Source organism: Nicotiana tabacum, chromosome 7 (assembly GCF_000715075.1).
Source record: "Nicotiana tabacum cultivar K326 chromosome 7, ASM71507v2, whole genome shotgun sequence".
Classification (NCBI taxonomy): Eukaryota; Viridiplantae; Streptophyta; class Magnoliopsida; order Solanales; family Solanaceae; genus Nicotiana; species Nicotiana tabacum.
The window spans coordinates 177000071-177013712 of NC_134086.1; the positions used below are offsets into that span (position 1 = coordinate 177000071).

The following is a 13642-nucleotide window of genomic DNA, read 5'->3' on the forward strand; positions in this document are numbered from 1 at the left end:
AACTTTACAGATAGTGCTTAAAAAATATTTAAGACTCGTACAGGCGTCGGAACCAAAATACGAACCTGATACCACAGTTTTCTGATCAATTTCCTTCTTCATTTTCCTTAATTAATTTCAGAAAATAATTTCACACAAAAATTCATTTCTCGGGCTTGGAACCTCGAAATTTAATTTCGGGCACACGCCCAAGTCCCATATTTTTCTACGGATCCTCTGAGACCGTCGAATCACAGGTCGGGGTCCATTTACCCAAAATGTTGACCGAAGTCAATATTATGCATATTAATATCAGAATTCATCAAACATTTCACATAATTCACATATTCTAACATAAAAACTTTTCCGGCTACGTGCCCGAACTGCGCACGCAAATCAAGGCAACTAAAAGCGAGGTTTTCAAGGCCTCAGAAGCGCGGAACAAGGAAGAAATACGGTGATGACCCTTTGGGTCGTCACAGATGCCCCCTTTGACAACCTCCGCCTCTTTGACGGGGCATCTTCGCCACTGCCACGAGAAGGTTCATCCATTGAACGGACTGTGAGAATCAGATTGTCTGACCGAGGAGCGACCTCCAAACGAACAGGTTCGGCGGGCACGCGGCCCACCGAGCAACCGAACTTTAAATGCCCTCATTCACAGTCACCCTTGGTACGGACCCGGTAGAGGAAGCCGGTTTACGGAAGCAAGGACAGGAGCCCTAGCCCTTCTACTTGCCAATGAGATTCGACCAAACAAAGATATAAGATAAAGAAAAAGGCGGAGCAAAGAACAAAGTGACTTAGGGAGAAATAAGTCGACTTACCAGCGGAAGGCTTGCGCCCGAACCTCTGGTGGAAAGGCACCCGTTCATGGATCCCCATCGTGTGGGGAAGAATTGAGCTCACCCAATCGCGAATATTGGCAACTTGTGGAGGAGGTACCCTCTCGGCTGCGGAAACAGAAAACACTCGACGGTCACTAAAGGGAAACAACTAACAACTATGTTCAAAAAAATATAATATAGAAAAAAAGGAAAGGGAAACCTATGGGCAAAATTCTACGCCTCAGGGAACCCAACAGGGTTAGACACCACGTGCTCCGTACGAATATAAAGGTAGTTTTCCCAGAAGCGGCGGTTGGTCTTGTCATCCATCTTCACCACCAAACTCTTGGTTCCTCGGTGACACATGTGAATCATCGTGCCCCTATGAGAATAAGGGGTGTAGAGGTGAAGCATGTGTTGTAGAGAAATTCCCCGGTTGTCCAGCTTAGCGTGCTTGATAAGCATAAGAAAGAGCATGTACACGTACGGAGAGAGTTGAGCCGAACACACCTCGTAGAAGCGGCAAAAATCCATCGCGAAAGAGGGAAGGGGAAGCGTGTATCCAATGATTAATGGATATGCATAGAACGCACAATAGCCCGGGCGGTGTATGTGCACTATGTCCCGGCCCGCCGAAACTAGTTCAATGTGATCAGGGATTCCCCATTTGGCTTTGAATGCCATGAGAGCCGCAAAATCCATCATAGAAAGAACAGGTTCCAGCTCATCCCCAGCAGGGCTATTGAAGTCAATCCTTACCTTCTATGGGCAGGGAACCACCTCATCTACCGTCGGAAAACTCTCGTCCTCCGCCAAGCCCAGTCCCTCTTCGAGTAGGGGTATATCGTTTTCCGGCACCGGAGCACCAACAGCTTGGAGGATTCACTAGCCATCTCTTCTTTGATTGCAAAAAATCAGGACTAATAAGGGAAAAAGTTAGCGGCCACAGGAATTTTTAACAGAAAAGGAAATGTGAGAAACTGAAGGAGAGGAAGAAAAGCCACAAAAGTCTCTTGAGCGATTGGGAAGTATAACATTCAAAAGTAAGATTTTCCCCTATTTATAGGGATATAAATACCCCAAGCGGGAAAACCAAACGCCACCATTTTGAAAACGGAAAGGGCACGGAAAACGATACATTGCATAGGAAACGTGCGCCATAATGACGCATGATGAATTTTAATGACATTCTGAACTGACGTAACGGTCTGATCCAACTCTCAAAACGTCATGTCGCTACCTCGCCACGAGATACTCGTCTCTCTCATAAAGTGATCATATTCCTAACAACTTTCGAATCGACAGAGTTCGCCCATCGAGCTCGCCAAAAGACGGCCCCAATAGGCGGAGATGTGAACTGTATGGGTCGAAATCTGACCAGACAAGAACCCGCATGAAGAGGAATGGCAAAAGGTCACTTGGACCGAAGTCGTATCCATACAACGCTATAATGACACACACCTCGACCAAGACTGAGATCGTGTACTCAGAGTATTTGAACGATGAATTGGATATTACAGCTTCTCAGAAGGTCAATAAGTGATACAATCAACTGGCTTAGGTACTATGGATAATGACCTTTGGGTAAACGAGGATGCCTAGTATTTAAACTAAGTGAGAAGAAGAAGAAAGGGGGCTGAAACAGATTCACACAGAGACATATTTTCGAAGAAGAAGGATCTTCTTCTCTTTCTCCTCGCTAAAGAGAAAGAATCAAGGGAGCTCAGATCCTCAATATACTACGTTAGTCTCATCATGCCAAATGTATGGGGGTCAACCGTGTTAAAGATCGATGACCATTTTTATCTATGTATTCTTCATTGTCGTTCAATATTATGAAATTTCCCATCCTCTTGTATTACGGGATTCAGTTATGGCTATAGTTAAATTTTATGTTCAGCTATGCTCGCTTGTTCTTGTCCTCTGTCTCAGATCTATGATGAATTATCTTTGGTTAGGATTTACCTCAAATCTTCATGTTTAAATAGTTTATAAAAAAGATTAAAACTTTTTATTCAAACAGAAAGATGCCACATCACCTTTCTCATTCCCAATTTTATATTTATGTATAGGTTCATTAAATTAAAAGTCGCTGATAAGTATTAAATATACTGATTCGTTAGATTAGAAGTCGCTCATAAGTATTAAGTTTTGAAAGCTCTTAAGTGTTGAGATATATACGTGTTAGTGTAAAATTGTTGGAGTTAATATGAAGCTTATATATGAAGATCGGACGATAAGATGACCTCCTGCCGGGCAAAGGAAAGAGGGTGATGAGTTGAGGTTGGGCTAAAATTTAGCTTGAAAGGATAGCAACGAACACATAAACTTTTGTAAGCGGTGTCGAAATTTATAAAGGAAAAGGATAAAATAACTATAATTTATCATATTTTTAAACAGTAAATAACTTTAGTCCATTAGTTTTTTTGAGTCTTAAGTTAGAAAAGATCCTAAGTTCAATTCTACTTAATCACTCAAATATTTGCAAAAAATAAAAATAAAAAATTACGCGTTAGTTGCGATTAAAACCTCTAACCTCTTATAGAAAAAATCAGACACATAACCAACACGCCAGAAGATAGTTTGCTTTAAGTGGTGATATTTTTTCCCGTTTATCTATTTTTCACTGTATTAATATATATTTAGTAAATATTTTCGATGAAGCAGTGTTGTGTGATAGCGCTTCACTTAACATGCGTCCGTCCTTGCAGAGGACATCTTTACGACTTGGCCGACAAATTTTTCCTTATATTACGAAAGAAATTTAGAATTAGGGTGATTTACAATTGCTAATTAAAAATTAGTCATAGTTTTCAAATTAGGTTAAATATGGCCAAATTTTTTATGCAAAAATAAAATTTGGACAAAAATACCCTTAGTTAAAATCCAAAAAAATCATAACATAAAATATTGGAGCTCAGACTTTTTACATATGAAATTCCAGCAACATGATATGCAGGGGTTCTACAAATTCAGCACATTATGCTTGGTTTTTTTGTGTTTTCGGCTGAGAATTTTTTTTTCTAGATTTTTTTCTGCATTAAATAATGGCTAATTTTCAATTACTTTGGCAAGCTCATACTACAACAACAACAACAACAACAACAACCCAGTATAATCCCACTTAGTGGGGTCTGGGGAGGGTAGTGTGTACGCAGACCTTACCCCTACCCTGGGGTAGAGAGGCTGTTTCCAAATAGACCCCGACATCCTTCCCTCCAAGAACTTCCCACCTTGCTCTTGGGGAGACTCGAACTCACAACCTCTTGGTTGGAAGTGGAAGTTGCTTACCATCAGAGCAACCCCTCTAACTAGACGTGAAAGTCTAGTACTAATGCTCCAAAGAGGTTAAATGGTGCATTTGAATGAATGCTGAGTTATTTATCTAGAGGAGTAAAGATCAATTTCTACTGATTTCTTTTTCCTCCATCCTTTAGTGGTACATTCATATTATAAAAATACTAGATTCGCGCGAGTACTAAACAACTACTCATTAATTATCATTGTTAAAGCGGACCGATCGAGACACAATCACAAATCGTGATGAAGTGAAGTTTGAACCGTAAAGTTGCGGGTGAATCTTAGTGATTTTTTTGATACTGTTTGATAATTAGATACTTTTGTTATCGTCTTTATAGTAATTCTTTTGAGAAACAACCATGGTTTCTCATTTAACCCCTTTTTGGAAGCTCAAACCTCTCGACTACTAGTCGATGACATGAGTGTTTTACTACTAACGCTACTCGCTTAGATTTTTTTTACTCCAATAATTTAAAACATGTATTGAAAATTATTTTGATCAAGACAATAATGAAATAGCATAATTTCAAATTTTAAAGTAGGCAAAAAAAAAAAAGGTTTATATGTTTCTTACTAATACCTTTGATGACAGGAGATTAGATATTCAATAAAATAATCAATGTGTAGGTACGGTGATTGGAACACCACCATCTAAACAGATAAAATAAAATAAAATAGTAAAAGGAGCAATAATAATATAGAGAAGAAAGTGAATATGCAGCTGATTAAGGTCAGTTGGGCCAGCTCACACGCTGTTGGTTGTCAGGTGACGTGGCCTTCCTGGTCGTTAGACTCGTTAACGAAGCATTTCCAAAAGAACCTCAAAGCTTCGATTTAACGGCGTTAAAATTGCTACCGTGTTTCCCGTTTACTAAATAGTCCCCACGTCACAGTAAAACGTTGAAGAAGCAGAGGAAGAAATACCATATTACCGAAGCTTCCAACAAACAAACTAACTTTATGGGTTTTTAGGAGAGGGAGGAAACAAGAATTTTCTGAAACTATTTTATTTGTTCTTCAATTGTTTCATATCTCCCTCTCCCAATTCCCAACGAACAGTAGCTCAGTTTTTGTAATTTTTTAGAAGGAACAATTATTCTTTTCAGATTCTGTATTTAGTGCGTTTTTGAGCGTGTATAGAAGAGTTGGAAGCCTCCAGTGAAGCAATTATTCTTCCAGATTGAGTATTTGTTTGTGTATATAAATATTCGAGAAGTAAGAAGAAGTGACGGAGAGAGAGGATGGGGTTTTCGGAGAATAGTAGAGGGTTAGTTCTAGCTATGGTATCAAGCTTGTTCATTGGAACAAGTTTTATATTGAAGAAGAAAGGTCTCAAACGTGCTGCTGCTGCTGGAACTCGTGCAGGTCTGAAATGCTCTCTCTCTCTCTTATAGTTTTACTTCGGTTTATTAGACAATTTACTAATTGGAAAGGCACAATCTATTCGCTTGCCTGAAGTTGAATTACTTGTGTGGATGCAAAAAAATTTAGTAATTAAAGGTGAAATTGTGTTGATGATAGTGCTATCCGTGATATTAGTGAAAATATAATCAACAGCGCCTTCAATACCAAATTAGTTGGGTTTCAACTGTATGAATCTTCGGTATCCATTCCAGCTTTATGAGGCCTGTTCAAATAGTCAAAAGATTCATTGTAGTCAAATTATTTTAAGCTGACCATTCTGCGAAACTCACATAGGAGAAATTGTACTAGTGAAAGAATATACTGCATTAATTATTTTGTATTTGGTAAATATTGCAAGTTTATATATCTAATACCTGGGCATGCTTATACATTGTATCTCAACATAGGGTAAAATTGTTCTGTTCAATTTGTTGTATTTATGTTGGTTCTTATTTGATTCATCAGGTATTTTAGGGTGTGTAATTTGTTGTTAATTAATAGGATCTATAGTCACCATCTGGTAGACTATATGCTAAGGGCATGCAGTTACTCAAGAGCTAAGCTTACCAGGATTTTTAATCATTTAGGTGGTGGAAACAATATCCTTCAGTTCAGGCCTGTGTTGGAATACATAAATGAAGTAGGAGATGGTCACATGAATAAAGACGAGAAAATCTAGAGGTCTAAACCCATTATTTGAATGTGGATAGGGAAATGCTAAAATGACTAATATGAGATCTAAAGGCAACTAATGCATCTCAATGTTGACAACCTTTCTAGCCCCATTAGGTCCAGTCTTCTTCTGGTAGCACTTACTAGTTGGGAATTGCTGAATTGGGTTCTTCACATTTAGGTTTCTTCTTCTTCCTGTTGTCATTTTCTTTAATTAAACCATGAGTAGAAGATTGACAAATAATAGTTGTCTAGCCGGCTGAAACACTGCAACCCAATGTTTATATACCAATAGTTTCTATTCTTATTCATGATCTTGCCAACCCATACATAATATGAGAAGAACCATCGTTGGTTGGACATTCTAGTGGGAACTGAAGCTTTTATCCTGAAATACTTGTGAGTTTCACATGGAGTAATCTATGCCAGTACTTCTAGCTGATCATATTTTGCTTGAAAGTTAATATAGATTTTTATTTTTAGACTGTAGTCTAGTGTGCCAATTATCTGGTTAGTACTTAATTGATAGCACAGCAACAAACATCGTTTTTAGCACCCCTTTTCCTCATTAAATACGCTGTCAACTTCAATTCACCTGGCTAAACAGTTGTTGTAATCTTCACTGCAGGAGTTGGAGGTTATACTTATTTGCTTGAACCCCTTTGGTGGTCAGGCATGATCACAAGTAAGTGGATCATGAGATGTCTCCATAAGTTAACCTCTTTCCAGGAATGTGTTACATTGTTCTGGTCTTAATGTCATTTGGATTTGGGTATGCAGTGATTGTTGGGGAGGTTTCCAATTTTGTGGCTTATATTTATGCTCCGGCGGTTCTTGTGACCCCTCTTGGTGCATTGAGTATAATTATCAGGTATGATTTTGAAGCCTTTTTAGCTGTTTTAAAATTCTGATAAGGAACTCCTGCTGATGTTTGCGTAACTAACCTTGGTGAATCTGAATAGTGCTATCTTGGCGCACTTTTTGTTGAGGGAACGATTACAACTGTTAGGTGTGGTGGGATGCATATTGTGCATTGTAGGATCTGTGGTAATTGTTGTACATGCACCTCAGGAGCATATGCCAACTTCTGTGCAGGAAATCTGGATTTTGGCAATTCAACCAGGTCTGGACTTTTGGTATTATTCCTGTTTATCTAGCTATAGGTTATAAGATATTTCTCCCTCTTGCAGAGCTTATTACTAATTTCTCCTTGCTTCTTTTGTCATCAGCATTTTTGATTTATGTAGCCGCAACAGTATCCGTAGTAGTAGCTTTGATGTTGCATTTTGAGCCTCGTTATGGGCAGACGAACGTACTGGTCTATTTGGGAATATGTTCCTTAATGGGTGCACTTACGGTAATTATTTTTTATTCTAGTCTACTTCCGTCATCTTCTTTTATTCTTTGGTGGAATGTGTACACTACATTCTTGTTGTTGGACAAGATGCGGTTTTGCACATGTGAACATTTTGCTAGCCTGTCAGGATGTTTCTGTAGCTTTTTTTAAAAAGATTATATCTGCAGGTTGTAAGCATAAAGGCTATTGGAATTGCAATAAAACTTACTTTGGAAGGAATTAGTCAGATTGCCTATCCGCAGACTTGGTTTTTTCTAGCTGTTGCAGTCATCTGTGTCATCACACAGTTGAATTATCTAAACAAGGTAATGTGTATATGGTACTTTCCCAGCTTGACTGAGACTTTCAGAAATCCATATGATCATTCGTTTGCATTACCTTGACTAGCGCGAAGTCCCATTTCTTCAATAACATGCTTGTCATTTAAGGTGTTAAAATTCAGAAGCGTCTATATTGATGATGACCTAGCAATGCATCCAGGGTCAGCTCATCTCATGCATCATGTGTATCTCTGGTTTCAATTCCTCTGAATTTAAATATTAGATCAGTTATTGGATTTATGATCTCCATGTAATGATATCAATTCTTGCGCAAGGTGTTTCATGTTAAATGACGATAAAACAGAGAATCAATACTTGATAGCAACTATGCTACAATGCTTTCCTGAGGTCTTTAAGTTATGTTTCTGTTTTCTACTTTTGTACAACAAAAACAAACCCAGTGTAATCCCACAAGTGGGGCCTGGGGAAGGTAATGTGTATGCAGATCCTACCCCTACCTTGTGAAGGTAGAGAGACTGTTTCCGATAGACCTTCGACTCGAAAAAAACATGGAGAAGAAGAGAAGCAGTAACAACAGCACATAATAGTGAGATAGCTGAAGCAAAAGAAACAACAAATAGTACTATAAATGTAAGAATAAAAGAATGAAATAATAATGATAATACTACTATTATGGAAAGGAAAGACATCGACTACCTACTAATTTACAACTCAATTTTTTGACCTCCAACCCCTCCTATCAAGGCCTCAAGGGCCATGTCCTCGGTAAGTTGAAGATATGTCATATCCTATCGAATCAATTCTCCACAATACTTTTTCAGCCTGCCTCTACCTCTTATTAGACCCCCCACGAACAACCTCTCATACCTCATAACTGGGGCATCTGTACATCTCCTCTTCACATGTCCGAGCCATCTCAAACTCCTTCCTGCATCTTGTCTGCCACAAAAGCCGCTCCCACCTTACCCCGAATATCCTCATTTTTAATCATATCTCTCTTGGGTGCCCACACATCCATCTCGTCATCTTCATTTCCGTTACTTTTATTTTCGGGACATGAGAATTCTTGACTGCCTAACACATTGCTCCATACAACATAGTCGGTCTAACAACCACTTTATAGAGCTTACCTTTAAGTCTCGGTGGCATATTCTTATCGCACAAAAAATAGGATACGAGCCTCTATTTCCTCCATCCCGCCCCAATACGATGTGTGACATCATCGTCAATCTCCTCATGACCTTGAATTGTTGACCCTAGATACTTGAAACTTCCTCTTTTGGGGATGACTTGTGTATCAAACCTCACCTCCACGTTAGACTCATGAGTCACGTTACTGAACCTACACTCCAAGTATTTTGTTTAAGTCCTACTTAACCTGAAACCTTTAGACTCCAGAGTCTACCTCCAGCCTAATGTTAACTCCGCCTCGTGTCTCATCAATTAGTAGGATATCATCTGCAAATAACATGCATCATCTCACATCCCTTTGAATGTGTCATATCAATTCATCCATTACCAAAGCAAATAGAAACGGGCTAAGAGCTGATCCTTGGTGCAACCCCATCACGACGAGGAAGTGTTCCGAATCTTCTCTCATTGTCCTCACCCGGGTCTTAGCTTCGTCGTACATGTCCTTAGTCGCCCTAGTGTATGCCATAGGTACCCCTCTAGCCTCCAAACATTTTCATAGAACCTCCTTTGAAACCTTGTTGTATGCTTTTTCTAGGTCAATGAGCACCATATGAAGATCCTTTTTCCTCTCCCTATTCTGCTCCACTAACCTCCTAACAAGATGATTAGCTTCTGTAGTCGATCACCCCGGCATAAATCCAGACTGATTTTCGGAAATAGACACACACCTCCTCACCCTCATCTCTACCATCCTCTCCTAAGCTTTCGTAGTATTGTTCAGCAGCTTAATACCCCTATAGTTGTTGCAATTTTAAATATCGCCCTTGTTCTTGTACAAGTACTGCACCTCCATTCTTCAGGCATCTTTGTTGTCCTAAGAATGACATTGAACAACCCAATAAGCCACTCCAAACCCGCCTTACTCGCGCTCTTTCAAAATTCCACTGGGATCTCGTCCTGCCCGGTCGCTCTTTCCTTGCTCATCCTACACATAGCCCCTTCAACCTCCATAACCTTTGTATGCCTACAATACCCGAAATCTCTACGACTCTCAGAGTGCTCCAAATCCCCCAGCATAATATTCATGTCTCCCTCTTCTTTCAGGAGCTTATCGGTGTAAGTCAGCGATCTTCGTTTAATGTGTCTCTCCTCCACCAACACTTTGTTTTCAACTTTTGTGATTTGGCAATAAATGCAGCTTCTAATTTAGATCTTTATGTCACTTAGACAAATAAGTAGGGTACTATGAAACTGAAGGTGTCCTTAAATGATGCATTGCTCTACTCCTAAGTTGAGATGAAGGATACTACGGTTCAGTTTCTCGTTTCCTTTGTAGCTCTCTCTTGCATGCTTGATATGTGATTAGTTTTAATATCTGCAATGAGTGCTTTGGTTGGTAATCTCGTAAAAGAAATTTTCTACAATAGTTGGTACTACTTCATATTGAGATTTTCCTTATCAAATGAACCTTGAGATGCTGGTTGACCATTATAAAGTGCAGTTACTAAGAACTGCATGCTATTATGCCTAATCTTGGTTTTGCAGTTTAGCAATACGCATGATTTTTTAGGGATAATTTACATTGCTTCTCTTTTGGGTGTCTGAACCATTTTTTGACATTTATGCACCATTTGATTAGGCACTGGATACATTCAATGCCGCAATTGTTTCCCCAATATATTATGTAATGTTCACCACTTTGACCATCATTGCAAGCGCAATAATGTTCAAGGTATGTTGTCAATTTAAGCTATTCTTAATTGTGGTCGTCCTTCAATATGTTTACGGAGTAAAATGTGAACCCATCATTTGCTTTGTGATATTGCTCTACAGGATTGGGCTGGACAAGATGCTAGCAGTATAGTATCTGAGATCTGTGGATTTATCACAGTACTTTCAGGAACAGTCGTACTCCATGTGACTAGAGAACAGGAACCAGCAACTACACCAGGTAAAATGAAGTTGCAGCATGCACCCACCTTTAGATGCTGTAGGTCTCTCATATCAATGTATATATCCTTGATATTATGCAAGCTAAAATCTGCCAAAAGTAAGGAATTGGCTCATTCTGTCTGCAACACTTGATAGCATATTTTGACTTAGGTGTAGTTATCTCCTGCTTCAGTCAATCTAACTAATTTTAGTATACAAATTTCTCGATACTTCTAAATTTTGTTTTTTGTAGTTTTCCGATTCAGTGGAGATTGTAAGTAGACACTGATAAAATAATCGAGTCTGGTATTTGATTTTACTCTACCTTTTGACAACGATTATTCTTTTCGTGATGGGGCTAGATCATGAAGAGAGTATGTGTTTTTACAAAGTTGCATATGTGAGATTAGCTGTTCCTACTTTGCTCAATTCAGGTGCACATATCAAAATGCGCTTCTGATTTTGGGTACTTGGTGACCCAAAAGAGCACGCATTTTTACATTGTTGCCCATGTGTGACACATAGGTACCTTACATTGGTGTTGGGACTGATGACCTTTTTGAGCTGGGGCTGGACTTTACTTTTAAAAGTGATTCTCTGAAGCTACTGTACTTTGAAGTCCAAATTGAGGCCTCAATATCATTTTTCTACTCAAATTTTACTACAGGTTTGTGCTTAGAATACATTGGTTTATGCAGGAAATATATCGTGGTATGACGGCGAAGATATAAAGGTTATGGAGGATGGACATTACATAATGTTGAATGATTCAAATTATTTCCGCTGATTTGATCTCGTGGCCATCGATTCTAGATCTTGATCGCAAAAGTTGAAGTTGTATCCATAACTGATGCTTGATTTATGTTTTCGTGGAATGAGAATTCTTCTTTAGGCTCAGAAATGTTGAGCTTTATAATTGGGAGGCAAGTTCTCCTACGAGCACAATTTTGGGAAAAGGCTACTAGTCGAGGTCACCTTGTATATGAAGCTTGGCATGGATTCTTGAAGAAGCCTTGACCAACATGTACATTTGGACATGCTTTTCTTGCTGACCTGCTATTCAAATTGAGGTTTGTACATACATGGTGGTGTCATTTATTTGAGCTTGTTTTGTAAGAGTATTTTAGTTGATTCATGTTGTAATTTATTGAGACACCTTATTGTTGTAACATATTATTCATTGTTTTAGCATGAGAATATAACATAGTGAAGAAGGTTGCAGCAGTAAGTTAGGATGGTATTCTTTTGAAAGATAGTAAACCAAGCCTTTGTAAGCATTAGTTTTGGAGAATGACACATTATGTACTTTGTGGAGTTTATAATTTAGAAGTTAGAAGATTGTTAAAGCCGTATTGTTATAGATGCTTAGCAGCAAAGTGAAGCATTTCGCACTTACCTCAAGCATAAAGATGGACGTTGAAACAAGCAATTTGGTTGGGTTTGGGTTTGGGGGGGGGGGGGTTAAAATTCACGAATAGCCACTTTTCAGCTCTTGTTATTGAAAGATAACTGTTGTCATGAAATTTAGCTCCCGTTTTGGCCATAAAATTTGGGAGCTTTTTTCCAAATTTTATTTTTAAATATCTGCTTGTTTATAGATTTAGACCATTTTTTGGCAGATTTTGAAAACAAAATCTTCAAATCCCAAAAAGAGTTCTAGAGTAGTTATTGAAGTTTTCTACTCATAAAACATCTAATTTTTTCAAGTAAAATACATGTCCAAACACAATTTTAACTTTCAAAAATTATTTCATCTCATCTCAAAAATTCATTTTTTAAGTTTCAATTATGTTCAAACGCTAGCTTAAAATTATGCAAGTGAAACTCTAGAATATCGTCATACAATTTCACCTGTGAATTTGAAATTCTAGATCGGGCTAATTTCCAAAAAAACATGACCACAAATGGGGGAGAAATTCAAAAATAGCCAGATTTACAAGTGGTCATTCAAAAATAGCCACAGTTTCAAAAGTAATCGAAATTTAGCCACTTTTCATATAAAGATAAATTTGAACGAAAACACTATTCAAAATCCGAAAAATACTTCAGCATAATATACTGGAGTTCCAGCATAAGTATACTGAAACTCTAGTATATATAATGGAGTTCCAACATAAGTATACTGGAACTCCAACATATTATAATGGAGTTCCAGCATAAGTATACTGGAACTCCAGCATAATATACTGGAGTTCCAGTATAATATGCTGGAAGTTCATACACAGGTGCTCCAATCTCCAGTATATTATGTTGGAACTTTCCGCGTGTTGTAGTTCCAGCATATATGCTGAAAGTCCATACACAGGTGCACTGATCTTTAGTATATTATGCTAGATCGGTCCTTGTTGCAGCAAAATAGTAGCTATTTTTCAATGACATTGCAAATGCTGGCTATTTTTGAATGATCAATCCAAAAACTAACTAGTTCGTGCTATTTTAACCACAAATGGCCAATCAGGGCTCTCAATCCAAGCCCAATTGTTTTGCAAGTGGAGGGCCCTAGGCCAGTTATATCTCAACCCAATTGTGTTATTTCACAGCTAGGCCCCTACGTTGTTACACATAATGTGCTACAATATCGGGACATTTTCATCTATACCCGCTTTTTGGGTCACGTTTTAACTTGTGCCCGCTTTGCAAAAAAACTGCAAACGTGCTCACTTTTTCGCGTAACTTCAGCATACGGGCCTGAAGTAGCAAAGACAGTCACGCAAAACTTTAGCATTCTAGTAGACGTGCCTGAAGTAGCAAAAATT

General features: G+C 38.5%; 1 protein-coding gene across 1 annotated transcript; it reads left to right on the plus strand.

Moving 5' to 3' along the window:
* Positions 1-4997: 4997 nt before the first annotated feature.
* On the plus strand, positions 4998-12232 carry LOC107790602 (putative magnesium transporter NIPA6). Its single transcript, XM_016612552.2, has 9 exons — positions 4998-5471; positions 6811-6867; positions 6963-7053; positions 7145-7305; positions 7412-7539; positions 7707-7844; positions 10594-10686; positions 10788-10905; positions 11585-12232. Exons 1-9 carry the CDS (start codon positions 5348-5350, stop codon positions 11671-11673), a joined length of 999 nt encoding a protein of 332 aa, XP_016468038.1. The 5' UTR covers positions 4998-5347; the 3' UTR covers positions 11674-12232.
* The last annotated feature ends 1410 nt before the right edge of the window (positions 12233-13642 follow it).

What these genes read in the sequence shown, in the direction of transcription:
- LOC107790602 (XM_016612552.2), top strand. Translation starts at nt 5,348, where the DNA reads ATGGGGTTTTCGGAGAATAGTAGAGGGTTAGTTCTAGCTATGGTATCA. An exon ending in GTGGTCAGGCATGATCACAA is followed by an intron (nt 6,868 to 6,962) that starts GTAAGTGGATCA and finishes TTGGGTATGCAG; the next exon opens with TGATTGTTGGGGAGGTTTCC. An exon ending in CAAGCGCAATAATGTTCAAG is followed by an intron (nt 10,687 to 10,787) that starts GTATGTTGTCAA and finishes ATTGCTCTACAG; the next exon opens with GATTGGGCTGGACAAGATGC.